The sequence below is a fragment of the Quercus lobata genome, chromosome 2 (genome assembly GCF_001633185.2).
Source record: "Quercus lobata isolate SW786 chromosome 2, ValleyOak3.0 Primary Assembly, whole genome shotgun sequence".
Classification (NCBI taxonomy): Eukaryota; Viridiplantae; Streptophyta; class Magnoliopsida; order Fagales; family Fagaceae; genus Quercus; species Quercus lobata.
In genome coordinates, this window is record NC_044905.1 from 3,064,085 (window position 1) to 3,079,142 (window position 15,058).

General features: G+C 36.9%; 1 protein-coding gene across 1 annotated transcript; it reads right to left on the reverse strand.

Annotated features, from left to right (window-relative positions):
* Positions 1 to 1,188: 1,188 nt before the first annotated feature.
* Positions 1,189 to 3,830, reverse strand: LOC115978046. The gene is made up of 2 exons (XM_031100076.1): positions 1,543 to 3,830; positions 1,189 to 1,450 (listed from the first exon to the last, which is right to left on the reverse strand). Exons 1-2 carry the CDS (start codon positions 3,828 to 3,830, stop codon positions 1,189 to 1,191), a joined length of 2,550 nt encoding a protein of 849 aa, XP_030955936.1.
* Positions 3,831 to 15,058: the final 11,228 nt, after the last annotated feature.

The window sequence follows — 15,058 nt, forward strand, 5'->3', positions numbered from 1 at the left end:
TTTTTTAACAATTTTGACAAAATAATAGTTTGTACATATATATGCAACAATGTCAAACTTTGCACGCAATATGCCTTTACAAATGAGAACTTATAATTTCAATAAGAATTAACTATAACACAATTACACATACCACAACAATATCCTATTACACTACTCATCATCACTGTAATCGACTTCGTTGTCATCTTCATCGTTGGAGTCATCATCAATGAACTCACACTCATCCAAGTCGTCCATTTCAGGAAGATCTCTTGGGCCAATGATAGAGGCATCAATTGTCATTCCCTCCACATCATCTCGACCCCAACGAAGGTCATCCCTACCAACATCAGGACTAGTGACAGAGTACGGGATGTTCTCAAGAAACTCATCCGTGTCATCCTCATCACAATGGGGCCCAATACCTGCATCAAATACATCTCTGGCTTTCGTTTTAACGACAACAAACCAATCTTTCTGCCTTTTATCTTCAACATAAAAAACTTGTGTAGCTTGAGAAGCCAACACATATGGTTCATGCACCATTTCCTCCCCACCATGTACGGAATGATTAAAATTCACCATAGGAAACCCAAACTCATCAATCTTATATCCCCTCCTATTTTGATCATCAACCCATTTACACTTGAATAACACATGTTTGATATTGCCTGAATAATTCAACTCAATGATATCTGTCAACACACCATAGTACATATTGCCACCTTCAGTGGCAACACTAACTCCACTATTTTGCGTTTTTCTATTTCCCTCGACACTCGAACTCCTAAATTTTAACCTATTTATGACATAATGTTTCAGCCGATTTACTGAAGTATATGGCCCTTTCGAAAGCGTGACAAGTGTATCACTAAGTCCAGTTCTTTCCCTATCAGCAGCAGTCATTGACATCACCTAATATAATCAAACAAATTAACTGAGTCTAATTAGTATTGTCCTTCTACTTATGGGAAAGTTGCAATGTTAAAAAGTTGAATATATGACACGTACGTGAGATCTAAACCAGCCACAAAAGTTCTCCATGTGGTGCTTATGAATAGTAGCATTGGATATACGACAGTGGCCCTTTTGAAGTTCATCCTTCGTCAAACTTTTGTGCATCCTACATGAGATGGCAATTGTATTAGTGTTAATACACGGAGCGCACATTGAATTCTCGTGCAATTATATTGATGTCCATAATACTTACTCACGAAACTGGTAAATGTTCTCGGAATTGAATAGCACATAGCAATGAGCTTGGGTCAATTCCCTACTTTCTAGTGCCACACTTGAAACTGCCCCTGTTGACTCCTCCATCGTCCTTGTGGGTCGTGAGAATATAGTTTCAACTCCTTCCATATACCGTGAACAAAACGTTAAACATTCCTCCACTATGTAGCCTTCAGCAATACACCCCTCTGGAGCAGCCCTGTTTCTTACATAAGGCTTAAGGCGTGAGAGGTACCTATAATGCGCATGACAAGGTTAGTAATTGACACTAGCTATTACAAAGCACACATGAAACCTCATACTGTACATGTATTACCTATGACTTACCTCTCAATGGGGTACATCCAACGGTACTGAACTGGACCACCAATCTTGGCTTCAGTAGCCAAGTGCATGACCAAATGTACCATCACAGTGAAGAAAGATGGAGGAAATATTTTTTCCAATTCACACAACGTCACTGCAATGTCAGCCTCAGCACTCGCAATATCAAACACCGTAAGGGTTTTCGAACAAATTTTCCTAAAGAAACAAGCTAACTTCATCAAAGGCCTAATAACATGCGATGGCAAAGATCCTCGTAAAGCAATTGGAAGGAGTTGTTGCATCAGGATGTGATTATCGTGACTCTTTAAACTAGAAATCTTACGTTCTTTGAGGTTCACACGGCGGGAGATGTTGGAAGCATATCCATCGGGCACTTTTACGTCTCGCAAAACTTGCAAGAAACCATCTTTCTCCAATGCAGTCATATGAAAACACGCAGGCGGTATCATATACTTATCATCACCTTTTCGCTGTAGGTGGAGTTCTCTCCTTATTCCCATTTCCGCCAAGTCAAGGTGTGCCTTGTAATTGTCCTTTGTCCAGTCCTTCACGTTCAGCAAAGTGCCAAGTATATTGTCCATCACATTCTTCTCTATATGCATCACATCAAGATTGTGTCGCAACTTGTGATCCTTCCAATAAGGCAATGTGAAAAAAATACTTCTCTTCTTCCAAACACACTGGTTTGCCTCACCTCTCTTTCTTTTGTTGTATTTTTCTCGACATTTCTTTCCCAGACAACGTGTAAGTAAAGTTTCAGTGTCCACAATTATGTTTGACGCAACTGGTGGCACAGGAGCCACTCGCATATCAGTGAATCCATCAAATAAAGTATCTTCTTTCCGAAATTCGTGGTCACTACCCAACCATCGCCTATGTCCCATGTAACAGAATTTGCGGCCATTTTTTAAATATTTCAAGTCGGTCTTTGAGGCACAACAAGGACACGCAAACTTACCCTTCGTACTCCAACCCGACACATCTGCGTATGCAGGAAAATCATGTACCGTCCACATCAATACTGCATGCAATTGGAATACATTTTTTGAAGATGCACCGTATGCTTCTACTCCAACATCCCATAATTCCCTCAGTTCTTCTACTAAGGGTTGCAAGTACACATCTATTGCAATCCCTGGCGATTTAGGTCCAGGAATAACTAGTGATAAAATCAAAGATGATCGTTTAATGCACAACCAAGGCGGGAGATTGTAAAGGACTAGCATGACAGGCCAAGTGCTGTGAGTAGTACTCAGCATTCCGAAGGGGTTGAACCCATCCGCAGCTAATCCAAGTCTGACATTACGAGGCTCAGACGAGAACTGTAAATGCGTAGTGTCAAACATTTTCCATGCATCCGAGTCAGCAGGATGCCGCATTACCCCGTCCTCTGTACGACCATTAGCATGCCATTTCATAGAACTAGCCAAGTCGGGTGACAAAAATAATCGCTGCAATCTTGGCTTTAAGGGAAACCAGCGTAGGATCTTTGCAGCTTTCTTCTTTCCCTTACTAGATGAGGCATTATTATTTGTAACGGATGCCTCATTTGGTTTCCACCTACTTTCTTCGCAACAAGGACATGCGTCGAGGTTAACATTCTCCTTCCAAAATAGCATACAATCATTGGGACAAGCATGGATCTTCTCATACCCCAAACCCAAATCTCGAACTATTTTCTTAGCCTCATAATGGTCCTTTGGCAACTTAGCGTCAGAAGGGAGGATATCCATCAAGAGTTGAAGCAACATAGTAAATGACTTGTTCGTCCAACCACAAAGAGTCTTCAACTGGAACAACACAACGATGGCTGAGAATATGCTAAATTTTGTACACCCAGCATATAAAGGTTTGTGGACATCATCTATCATTTTGTAAAACTTTTGTGCACCATCATTTGGACCTTCAGCCGGTTGTTGCACAGTTTCCCCTTCGTCCATTGGTTCAGGTGGCATTCCATGCGTGGGGCACAAATCATGCAACATCCCACGAAAGTCACCGTATTGTTCTAAGGACTCTTGGACATGACTACTCCCACATTCAGTGGCAGTTGGCGCAGCCGCCGATTCCCCATGCCATTTCCAAAGTGTGTAATTTTGAAGCATCCCCTTACTCCAAAGATGTTCACGTGCCACCCCTGGCAGTACCAAATTCATATTCACACATTTGGTACAAGGACAAAAGATTTTCCCATCGCTTGCATGTTTTGATGCAAATTCCACAAATTTAAGTACACCTTCAATATATTCCCTTGAACCCCTCTGCTTCTTCATCCAACTTTTATCCATGACTATACAAGATAAACAATATCTGACCTACAACAACATTTGGTAATGCATAGCCAATAAACCGTCAAATTAGATTCAGAGGTGATCTGAGACCTATTACTGATTTGTAAAGAACAAACATACCGAACTATGCATAGATTTTCGGATAACATATATATATATATATCACTACATCAAGAATAGCCTATACTTTCAATTTTCTAAATAGTAACACTAAATGAAGCATAACTTAATGTGATATGTTTGGAATATTTTAAGCATAATTGTTGGAATAAGATATTAACAAATCACAAATGCATGCAATTGTAATAATTATAACCTCCAGAATACCAAGATAACTATGTCCAACAACGAAGTCGTCTCCTACATGTGATAATCTAAGCTAAATGCTATGTATGATGATATTGTAAGTCCAAAATAGAATATATTGTTGCCCACTCCTTTAAGGTTCCAAGAGTTGGTCTAAGTGAATTGTTACGAACAAATCGATATGATTTGTTGATTCTATATTAGCAAGAAAGAACTGAATGCATCCATGTAATTGGGTATTACTTGTTAGGAGTCGATTGTCACATTTTGCTATGGAGTTTAAAGTTTATTTAAATTATGAAAAGCGTTAGTCAAGAAGAAAGTTGTATGAAGGGTTGAAAATCATTTAATTTATGAAAATTTATATCATTTATGAAATAAGTTAGTCAAAAGAGAAGATGTATGAAGTGATAATATCTATATTTAAGTACTTCCCAACCTATTAAATTAAGAGGAAATTGAAGTTAATTGCATATACACACACACACGCAGGCATCTCTTCATGCAATATGAAGAGTGAGATATTCACCCATTCAAATATAAAACCACTGTCCTTTCCAATACAATACTGCACGTTGGGTATGTTCCAACTGTGTTTGTTTTACAAGTATCTTTTCAAAATTTGTATCATACGGCTACATATGTCTCAGATACAGCCCTATGATATAAATCTTAATCTATATAATTAAATGAAAAGAACAATTACAACAAAAAGAGTTACAAAGATGCAAGGACGCATCAATTTAAGAAAGATAGTAAGCACAACGAAGAAAAGGCGTGGGAATTGGGCGGGTACCAAGATAAAATGATAGAAAATGTAGGTGAATGGCTTTTGAGAGGCGTCTGGATTTTCGTGCACAGTGACCGGAATTTGTTGTGAACTTTGTGCCTCTGACTATAATTTCAAATGTTTGCGAACAACATCACCTGTGAAACACATGTAAGGAACATGTTAATTAATAGATACATGTACACGTGCCCAACACCAAGTAACAGGTTGTGATGGCAGTCAAGCACACTTTGTTTTACACCTTTTTTTTAAGACACAAAAACTAACTATGCACGCAATAAAGAGGCTAGAGGTTTTAATAAAAATAAAATAAAATTGTTTTATTCTTTATATTGAGTTTGGTTTTTTTATATATAAAAAAAAAAAAAATTATTAACTTATCTATATAAAGCCTTTTAAAGCATCCGTTGTTTCCATGTACAACTATATTTATACACCCATTTTTAATAAATCAACAACGCAACAAATAAGTCAATCCAAACACACATATTCTAACAAGAGAATTGGTACCATATATGAAATTATGAATATTAAGAAATTCTAACTCCTTCGATAGAAGAACATATTCCTAGAACATTAAAACCTCTATATATATATATATATGTGTGTGTGTGTGTGTGTGTGTGTATGAGAATATCTGACTGAAATTCACACATATATTGCTAAAAAAAAAATAATGACAAATCACATATAAGTAGTCATCTTAACTAATCACGAAAGAGAGATTGATACAACAGGCACTACAAGTGAGATATGCCCTTCGCCCAAAGCACGATACATCTAGATGTGAGCTTTCATGAGTACCAAAAAGATAGGTGCTTTCGTCTTGGAACAATTGTCGCGATGCTTACTTAATTTTATTTTGTAACATAGCAGTGAGATTTATTCCTTTCTTTTAGATTATTTTAATATATTGTATACCAACATAGAAAATATAATATAAAGTATATTGTTAACCTTGTCAACTGAACCAACTCCGTAAACAAACACTATCAAATTTCACAACTACCATAAGACATCAATAATCATAGTAAAATAAGACAAACTAGTCAATAAAATTTTCATAATTAAAATCTAAAAAAAAAGGACTAGAGGGTGAAAAGGCATAAGGAAATGACATAAAACAGTTCTACATGACTTGTTTTTCATTGACCATGTATAACATTTGTTATTGGATAACATGAGTTTAAAAATTAAATTAGTGCACTTTACCTCCCTAATGGATTGGTTATTATCATAACTAGTTGTAGGTATATGCAATGCATGAGGCATTTACAATTGTTTGTATCGATATATATATATATATGTTCAATAAAAAGTTTGTGCTTCTTCCAACCACATAACAAGAGTCTTCAACATAAAAAGGTACTTTGTATGGCTTTGTTTTATCATATTAACTAGTTTGTGTGATTGTATGAAAATATTAACGGCATTTATTGTTAGAGAATGAAGAGGCAATAAATTTATTTACAGATGAATTTCTGCGATGATATGTTATATAATTTATACATTGTAAGATGAGCTTCACAATCTTCATATGAAATAGAATTCTACTGAATAACTTATGGATTAGAAGATTGTAGATTATGATACTAAATTTAATACCATCATCTTTAAATTTCGTCCCCCTATAAAAAAATAATAATAATAATATCATGTAGGTGGAACATAAAGAAAGATAGTAAATAATACCATAAATAATTAAATTAAACAATTAAAAATAATTATATTACTTTTTGTCATTTTCGATTGAACTGGACCAATAAGACCGAGTGGAACAAAGGGCCAATTTGGACCGAAAGGACTGAAGTGGACTAAAAGGACCGAATTGGACCGAAAGGACCAAAATAGACTGAATGGACCAAAATGACCGAAGTGAACTGAATGGACCGAAAGGACTGAAGTGGACTAAAAGGACCGAATTGGACCGAAAGGACCAAAATGGACTAAAAGGACCGAATTGGACCGAAAGGACCAAAATAGACTGAATGGACCGAAAGGACTGAAGTGGACTAAAAGGACCGAATTGGACCGAAAGGACCAAAATAGACTGAATGGATCGAAATGGACCGAAAGGACTAAGGTGGACTAAATAGACCGACATGGACCAAATTGGACAAATTATCAATAACAATGAAATGTCATTATTAGTTTATTATCAATAATTCTGAAATCTATCGGACGCTATAGATTAAAAATCTCTAAAAAAAAAAAAAGGGTAAAAGACTATGAGGCTGAATATTAAAAAGTTTCTTTACATTTTAAGTGCAATAACTAATCGATTCAAATCCTGTGATAGATAAGTGGGTTTAATTTGATTAGTTGAAATGAAATTTCAATACTGGAGAAACTCTTTGATGTCTATCCATTTTGAATTCATGCCCTCATTTTTGCCACCCAAATACAGCAACCCAAAAAGAAAAGAACAGGAAAAAGAAAAACTTATATTTTGAAAAATAAGCTAATTAGTGACAGATGCACTATTGTCATTGAAAGAAACACTAACAATTAAATTGCAGATGCAGCACAAGTGCACGACCATACAACTTGAAATTGGATGACCCCAAACAACTTTGTCGAAAGCCTTGTAAAACAACTTCCCAATAATTACATTATATTTCATCCTTTTTCATTAAAGGTCGACTAATATTTAAAAGTTCTATTTATCAAAAAATATAAAACAAATTCCTCTAACCTTGTCATAATTAGTACAGTATTGTTACTATTTTATGTCATGCTAGTATTCCTAATATTGCATCTATACATTGTTTAAATTGGAAGTTGGGCGATTCACTTAAAATCCCTCTTCCACACCCCCACCCCTCTTCCCTCTTCCTATAAAGATTTCTAGCTCCACCCATAGGAGCCTCATTTTAGGATTTCTCCTAGTCCTATATATAGCTAAATGAGTTTATTTTATAATCTATGAAGTAATTAGGATATCCATAGACTTGCTTGACCTATATACAACTCACACACACACACACACAGAGCAGCAGCAGCAGCAACACACACACACACACACAGCAGCAGTAGCAGCAACACACACACACACAGAGCAGCAGCACAAGCAACACACACACACACACACACACAGAGCAGCAGCACACACACACACAGACACACAGCAGCAGCAGCAGCAACACACATACCCACACACAGAGCACAGCACCAACAACACACACACACACACACACACACAGCAGCACCAGCAACACACACACACCAGCAGCACACACACAAACACAGAGCAGCACCAGTAACAACACACACACAGACACACACAGACACACACAGAGCAGCAGCATATCCTATAACAGCAACATACACACACACACACACACACACACAGCAGCACAAGCAACACACACACACACAGACAATATAGGATCCGCAGCAACACAGACACACACACACACACACAGAGCAGCACCAGTAACAACACACACACACCAGCAGCACACACACAAACACAGAGCAGCACCAGTAACAACACACACACAGAGCAGCAGCAGCAGCAACAGCAACATACACACACACACACACACACACAGCAGCACAAGCAACACACACACACACAGACAATAGGATCCGCAGCAACACACACACACACACACACACAGATATCAAAAACCCACCAAGCAAAAATGACAAACATGAATAAACCCAATATGAATTCATCGATCAAACATCTCCAAAACCAAATATTGAAATCTAAAACCAAATATTGAAATTGAACATTTATACCCAAAATCAAAACCCTAGATCGACGGCCCAAACCCTAAACCTAAAATCGAAACTGTAAAGCAAAAATAGGAACCCCAAAACAGGAATCAAAACAAAAAATTTTGAAAAACTTACTGCTAGTCGGCCTTGCGAGAATGGGTGTGTGCCAGCGATCGGTGAGAAGGAAACGAAGAGGAGGAAGAGCGGAGGGAGGAAGGGGATTCACATAGGGTTGAAGTGAGGGGATTCACATAGGCTTGAGATCGGTGAGAGTGGGCTGAGATCGGTGAGGGGAGTGTGAGATCGGTGAGAGTTGTCTGAGATGGGTGAGAGTTGTCGATCGGTGAGGGGATGTGCGAGCGTTGAGGGGACTGTGTTGGAGCGGTGAGGGGAATGGGCGATCGGTGAGGGGAGTGTGGGCGATCGGTGAGGGTCTTGTGCGATCGGAGAGCCAGTTTTCTGATTCGATGGTGAGGGATTCCACGTTTCGTTTTTTTTTTTGTTTATACTGAAACTTGAAGCTGCGTTTCAAACGCAGCTCCATCCTGGTACAGTACGTTTCAAGGGGTCTGAAGCTGCGTTTTTGAAACGCAGCTCAAGCTACAATTAAAAAAAAAAATTAGCCGCACGGCCTGAAGCCGCGTTATTGAGCCGCGTTTTTGGAAAACGCGGCTCCAGCCTTTCCTTTGAGCCGCGTTCTTGGAAAACGCGGCTCAAAGGAACGGCTGAAGCCTGAGCGTTTTCCAAAAACGAGAAAACGCGGCTCAAAGGAACGGCTGAAGCCGCGTTTTCCAAAAACGCGGCTCCAAAACGCGGCTTCAGGCTCCGTTTTTTGTAGTGACGCATGCCCACCATATGTTTTTTGCTTTGAAACAGGTTGATGTTGTTCTATTTTTTCGTTATTATTTTTTTTTTGAGAAGGTATTAAAATTTTTGGAATAAATGAATTCCATTATATATAATTTTAAGTATACTAAACAGACTAACCTCATATTTGCATGTGCACCAATTTTACATATTTTAATTTAACAAAAAAATGTTAGTAGTAAACAAAAATGTCTCTATCGTCAGAAGAGTTGAGAATTTACGGTGGTGATCGTTGATGAACCTTTCTACTGCATGTAGAAAACTTGTATCCCGTCATATTTTTTTGGGAATTTTTTTATTTATTATAAAAAAGTACTCAAATTTGTCACCTATGAGTTTTGACAAATAAAACGTAAATTTTTTTAATTTTATCATTTTAATCCATAGACTTTATAAATCATTACAATTTAAACACTTTATATATGTCAAAAACCACTAGTGAAAACCCTATGTTTGGTGTTCAATGCTTCAAATTCATCTTAAATATCATTTCACTCATTTTAAAAATGTCTAGAACTTTTATCCTTTTACCGGTTTTGTCCTTTTTTTTATTTGTGTTATGTAGTCTTTCCCAATTGCAAAGTCTCTTTCTCTAATGTGGAGAAGAAGACAATTACTCACAACAAAACGGCGTCATTTGAATATAATAGATACCTTCACAATTTTACTACCACTAGATAGGTTGCTTCATTAGTAGTTTTTAATGGATATAGTTCGAGTTTTTTTTTTTTTTTTTTGAGAAAGATATAGATGGAGTATTTAGATTGTCATGTTATAAAAAATTTAAGGTAATATGACAAAATTAAAAAATCAAGACTTAGTTTGTCATAAGTAGGGCTGTCCAAATAAACCGCCCACCCGCCCAACTTGCCCCACCCGCCCGGACCCGACCCAGAATCACCTGATCCGACGGCTCCGGTGGTCGGACTCGGGTCTCGACTCCAAAAACCCGACACCGGCGAGTCGGATGTCGGATCTCTTCCTCTAAAACCCGTGAAACCCGACCCGTCCGACGTCCATTAAAATCTGGCCATTTTTTCTAGATTCCGACCATTTTTTCCCAGATTCCGACCACTTTTTCTAGAATCTGACAATTTTTTTCCAGATTCCGGCCATTTTTTTCTAGATTTCGACAATTTTTTCACTTAAATCCATTGATTTCTGGCACAATAAACATCGGATCTGGCCGAACCAATGATTTTTCATCACGATTTGGTAGAAATCTCGCCGAATCCGACTAGATCTCACCGGATCTTGGATGGATCTGGCAAGATCTCGCCCGATCTGGCGAGATCTCACTGCGTTTCGAAGGATTCCAGTGATAATTGGGTTCACCCGAAACCGACGACCACCTGCCGGCAATTCGAACCGATGAACCCGTTACTGCTATGGGTCGGTTGCGGGTTGAAAAACGACCACCCGATCTTGTACGGGTCGGTTGCGGGTTGGGCAAAAACCCGACCCGCTCGACCCATGGACAGCCCTAGTCATAAGAGATAAGTCAAGCCTCAAGGGTTTTCTTTTTTCTTTTTCTTTTTTTTTAAAATTTTTTTATCATCCTCTTTTTCTTTCCTTACAATTAGTGAGAATGGGATTTGAAATGAACCATAAAACTTTTGGCAATTGAATCGTGACTTATGTAAGTTTGGGGGCATATATTAACTGTGTAAACTCAATTGACTGACACTTCTTAATATTTTAATGAAAATATCTAACTTTCAATATTCAAATTCCCAATTTCTAATTATATATATTAAAGTAACAAAAATCTTTTGGCAGTCCAAAAGTGGGGGAAAAAAAAGAAGAGAAACATATTCGAACTTGGTAGAAATAGATTGGTTCCTTTGGGTTTCCTCCATATTTTCCACTAATATGTGTAAATTGGTGATTGATATTAAAAAGTGTTAGTTGTTAAACATAAGGCCTTGGTCTCTACGCTCAACACCTGTGATAATAGAGTTTATGATAAAAGACTAGCACAAAGCTGTGCGTTTTGTCTCAAAGGGAAACACGTGTGACAGTCTTGTTCTAAAGTCTCACGTGTGTTTACTTAAAGCCAACAACAGCGTTTTAATCTTCAGACTCTTCCCTCCATCAATCAGCTCCAAATATCAGTTATAATTGTCGGAGTTGGTTGTAACAGATTCTTGCCAAGTTGTACATCTAGATATTTTCCTTTAGATATTTTATTGATCCTCAATACATGTATAAATACTCAAACAGAGTAATGTATTAGTCAGATGAGCAATATACCAATTTCATTCAGTCTCTCTCTCTCTCTTGATTTCTGTTGGTGCAAACACAATAATAATGGAAATAACACAATGAGAAACTGAATAGTACTTCTGAATATTATTAATTCAATGAGAAAAATTACACAACACTATTTGGACTGAGGCGCGGCACTCGCTCTCTTTAAGGAGATTCAAGCCCTTGGTTGGCTAAACTTAGTAACCGGTGCAGACCTTCTCTGACTTGTCTCCCCCAGGATACAACAGCCCAACAAATGTTGTATGGCTAGAACAACTTCTGCACAAAGTGTTCAAGCCCAAAGCTCCACCAGAAGAACACCTTTCTTTGGCCCGAAATTTCTTAAGTATTTAGGAATATTATAGAATTCACTCTCTCACACAATACACTTTGCTTTTAACTATTTTCTTCATTCACTCTTGATATGAGATTAGTCCATAGCATAGTCGTATATATAGTCTTCCAACCCTTCACATAACCTACATGTTATTTATTAATTTAGAAAACTTCTCTTAATTTATTTAATCTAGCTTACATACAAGTAACTCTTTCTTTAACAACTCTTTCTTTAACAACTTTTATTATAACTCATCTCTTTATTCATCTTCAGTTATTTTGAGTTTTAACATATTTAATTTAAAATGTACTAACATAACATATTTAATTTAAAATGTACTAACATTCCCCCACTCATTTTAATATTAAATTTGGAAAATGAGAGATTACCGGGCAAAGAGGGATTATTATGCATCATGAAGGTGTGCTCTGCATTGAACCTTCACTTAGTGAAACAACAATCTCTACTCCAGAGTCAGTAGTGGTCTCCGACTTGAACTATGACTGCTTAAGGGAAATAAAGTATTGATGCTCACACATAATGATCCAGGTGTTGACATGAGCTTTTATAGCTAGCACTTTACGGCCGTGTGCTGATCCCAGTTTCATGAGTGTATTTGAGATTAAGTCCAAATCTCATAGGGAGCGGCCCCACCCCCACACTCACATAGGTGAAATTTTGTCAAGGGTGCTCCTGTAATTCTAACACCCCACTCATACGAGCTACAAATTTCATTAAGAGTTTTTTACTCAACCTCTCCACATTACAGGATAAATGCACTTACATCATAGGGATGAACAATTAAAAATTATTTACAGAATAAATAATTAAAAAAAAAATGAATAGTGCATTTCTTACGACCATCGTATGATTCGTTTTTCCCATTGAACCCAATTCTCAGGATCTCTGGTCCTTGGGTTGGGTATCCTCATACATGGCTCATGATTCTATGGACTTTAGTCCCATCCCCCTCGATGTATTCCAGACTCTATCTTTTGCCAAGGCCTTGGTAAATGGATCTGCAAGATTATCATTAGATTTAATATAATCCACAGTTATGATGCCACTACTCAAATAAGATCGCACGGTACTGTGCTTTCTTCTTATAGGTCTGGATTTACCGTTGTAGTAACGGTTTTTAACTCTACCAATTGTGGCAGTGCTATCACAATGAATTAATATAGGTGGAATTGGCTTTTCCCAAAGTGGAATTTCATATAACAAATCTCTAAGCCAATTTGCCTCTTCACTAGCTGAAGCTAATGCTATTAATTCAACTTCCATTGTTGAATTAGCAATTATTGTTTGCTTTTTAGATTTCCAACAAATAGCACCACTACCTAAGGTAAAAATATAACCAGTGGTAGAGAGAGAATCACCTGACAAAGTATTCCAATCGGCATCACTAAAAGCTTCAATCACAGCAGGGTACTTTTTATAAAATATGCCATAGTTTTTGGTACCAATTAAATATCTCATAACTCGCTCAATAGCTAGCCAATGATCTTTACTAGGTTTGCTAGTAAATCTACTAAGCACTCCTACTGCATATGCAATGTCAGGTCTAGTACAATCAGTAGCATAACGCAAACTACCAATGATACTAGCATAATCCTTTTGATTAAAAATCTCATCATCATTATTCACAGGAAATAAATGAATACTAGAATCAAAAGGAGTAGCTACACTTTTGTGATCATGAAAATTATATTTTCTCAATATTTTCTCAACATAATTTGATTGATCAAGATATATTCCATCACATGTTTTGGTAATTTTCATGCCCAAAATAAAATTAGCCTCACCAAGATCTTTCATATCAAAATGGCTTTTAAGCATATTTTTTGTCTCATTTATAACATGCATATTTGAGCCAAAAATTAACATATCATCCACATAGAGGCTAATAATAACATGTAGATTATTCCATGACTTAGAATAAATACATTTATCACATTCATTTGATTTATAACCATTCTCAATCATGCAGGAATCAAACTTTTCATGCCACTGCTTAGGTGCTTGTTTTAAGCCATATAGGGATTTAGTTAGCTTACATACCTTGCTTTCTTGTCCAGGCTCTACAAAGCCTTCAGGTTGGTCCATATAAATCTCTTCCTCTAGGTTCCCATTTAGAAAAGCAGTTTTTACATCCATTTGATGAATTTTCAAATCAAAAATTGCAACAACAGCAATTAACAATCTAATAGATGTAATTCTTGTTACCGGAGAAAATGTATCAAAGAAATCAAGATCAGCTTTTTATTTAAAGCCTTTTGCAACAAGTCTAGCTTTAAACTTATCTATTGATCCATCCGGTTTCAACTTTTTTCTAAGGACCCATTTACAACCTATTGTTTTACAACCCGGTGGAAGATCTACTAATTTCCAAGTTCTATTAGAAATTAGAGATTCCATCTCATCATTTATAGCCTCTTTCCAAAATATAGTATCAGGTGATGTTAAAGCCTCTTTTAAATTTTGGGGATTTTTCTCAATGTTAAAAACATAATAATCAGGACCAAAATCCTTTTCAACTCTAGCTCTTTTACTTCTTCTAGGTTCCATTTCAAAATTTTCTTGATTTTGTAAATGTGATGTAGAAGAACTAGGTTGTGACAAAATATTTTCTTCACCCCCACTATTTTTCAATTTAAAAGGAAATTTTTCTTCATGAAAAATTGCATCTCCAGATTCAAAAATTATTTTGTTTTCAAGATCAAAAAATCTATAGGCTGCACTATTAATCGCATAACCAAGAAAAGCACAGGTAGTAGCTCTTATACCTAATTTAGGTATTTTAGGGTCAGTAAGCCTTACATAAGCAAGACAACCCCATACTCTCAAATATCCCAAATTTGGCTTATGTCCTTTCCACATCTCAAAAGGTGTGGTATGCGACTTTTTATGTGGCACCCTATTCAAAACATGACATGCAGTTAAAATAGC

Bases quoted from the DNA above. Each gene is read 5' to 3' on its own strand.
- LOC115978046 (XM_031100076.1), bottom strand. From the start codon at position 3,830: ATGGATAAAAGTTGGATGAAGAAGCAGAGGGGTTCAAGGGAATATATT. The intron at 1,451-1,542 runs GTAAGTCATAGG...TGCGCATTATAG, and splicing joins TGGATGTACCCCATTGAGAG to GTACCTCTCACGCCTTAAGC.